The sequence below is a fragment of the Malurus melanocephalus genome, unplaced genomic scaffold (assembly GCF_030028575.1).
Source record: "Malurus melanocephalus ecotype Western Australia unplaced genomic scaffold, MMel_1.1 scaffold_1054, whole genome shotgun sequence".
Taxonomy (NCBI): Eukaryota; Metazoa; Chordata; class Aves; order Passeriformes; family Maluridae; genus Malurus; species Malurus melanocephalus.
In genome coordinates, this window is record NW_026624286.1 from 24,750 (window position 1) to 26,073 (window position 1,324).

The following is a 1,324-nucleotide window of genomic DNA, read 5'->3' on the forward strand; positions in this document are numbered from 1 at the left end:
GCTCTGCCCCAGCCCTGTAGCGGTGTGTGTGTGGGGCAGGTGGGCCGGGCAGAGACGCGGCGTTGTCCGTGCATTTCCCCGTGTTCTGAAAGGAGAAGGAGGGCAGGGCCGGGCACGGCTCTCGGGGCAGGTGCGGGGCAGCACCRCACGCTCACGGTCACGGTCCGCCCCTGTCCCGCCGCCCGGGAGCGCTCTCCATCCTCCAGCGCCCAGCCAGGACGCGCCCCTTCCCTTCCTTCCTTCCCTTCCCCGTGTCCGAGCAGTCCTGCCCCGAGAGGAAGGGAGGGAGCCACCCCGTTCCCCCGGCGCTGCTCCGCTCCCGGCCGCCCCTGCCCCCGCCGGGACCGCGGCTCCGCTTCCGTCCGCCCTCCCCGCCCTCCTCTCAGCCGGCCCGAGGCGGCGCACAGCTCTGGCGCAGTCTCGCGACACTTCCCGCAGCGCCGAGCCGGAGCCGACGCTCGCCCCGGCAGCAGCAGCGGCAGCCGCGGCGATCGCTGCCCGCGGCTGGGAGCCCGAGCCGCTCCCGCGCCCTCGCCCCGCCGCGCCGCGCTCCCCGCCCGCCCCTCCCGCGCCTCGGCGGCACAGGCTCCTCCAGGCTCTTTCCCGGCGGCAGCGGGGACCCAGGTGGCTGCAGGAGCTGAAGGCTGAGCCCCTTCTCTCGCCTGATTTCTGTATATTCCCTTTTTCTCACACACTGAGGCTGAGGGAGCCGCGGCGCAGGGCTCAGGATGCAGCCGGGCTGCGGCGGCTGCTGAGCTGAGCGCGGCGGCCGCCGGAGGAGGGAGCGGCTCTGTCAGCGCCTCCGCTCCGCGCGGCTGTGGCGGCTCGGGCGCTCCCTCGCCCCCTTCCTTCGCCGTGGCCACCCGCCCCAAACTTTCAGCCTGTTCTCGCTGCCAGGCGAAGCCCAGCTCGACATAAATGGGTGAGTTGAGGCCGCCGAGGTGGCGGTGCCGGGGGTGGGCTGGGGCTCCGGGCTAGCCGGTGGGGTGCATGTGGCTGGAGGCGGCGGGAGGGAGGGAGAGAGGGAGGTGGCCGCCACCGGCCTCAGCTCCTCCGCCTCACAGCTTTTAACTTCTCCTGCCCTCCCCTCCCCCGACCGAGGCAATAATTATTTTCATGTGACAGGCGGAGAGATCGGGGTTGGCGGCGGCGGGGCGACAGCCGGGTGCTCCTCGGGGCTGCCGCGGTGGGTGCTCCCGAGAGGGGCTGACATTGTTTTGAGCCCTCCCGTGCATCGGCTGCTCGGCCTCGCCGCCTTCCCGCCGGGCACAGCCCTCCCCGGGCACTCTGGGGTGTGGTGGCGCCGGGCCGGGCCGGGCCGGGC

General features: G+C 73.5%; 1 protein-coding gene across 1 annotated transcript in view; it reads left to right on the top strand.

Moving 5' to 3' along the window:
• Window positions 1–295: 295 nt before the first annotated feature.
• Window positions 296–1,324, top strand: part of LOC130586084 (SH3 domain-containing kinase-binding protein 1-like) — a 77,161-nt gene continuing 76,132 nt past the window's right edge. Inside the window, exon 1 of the mRNA XM_057386793.1 lies at window positions 296–922. Coding sequence (XP_057242776.1) covers window positions 919–922 — 4 coding nt within the window. The 5' untranslated portion in view covers window positions 296–918. The remainder of the gene's footprint in view (window positions 923–1,324) is intronic.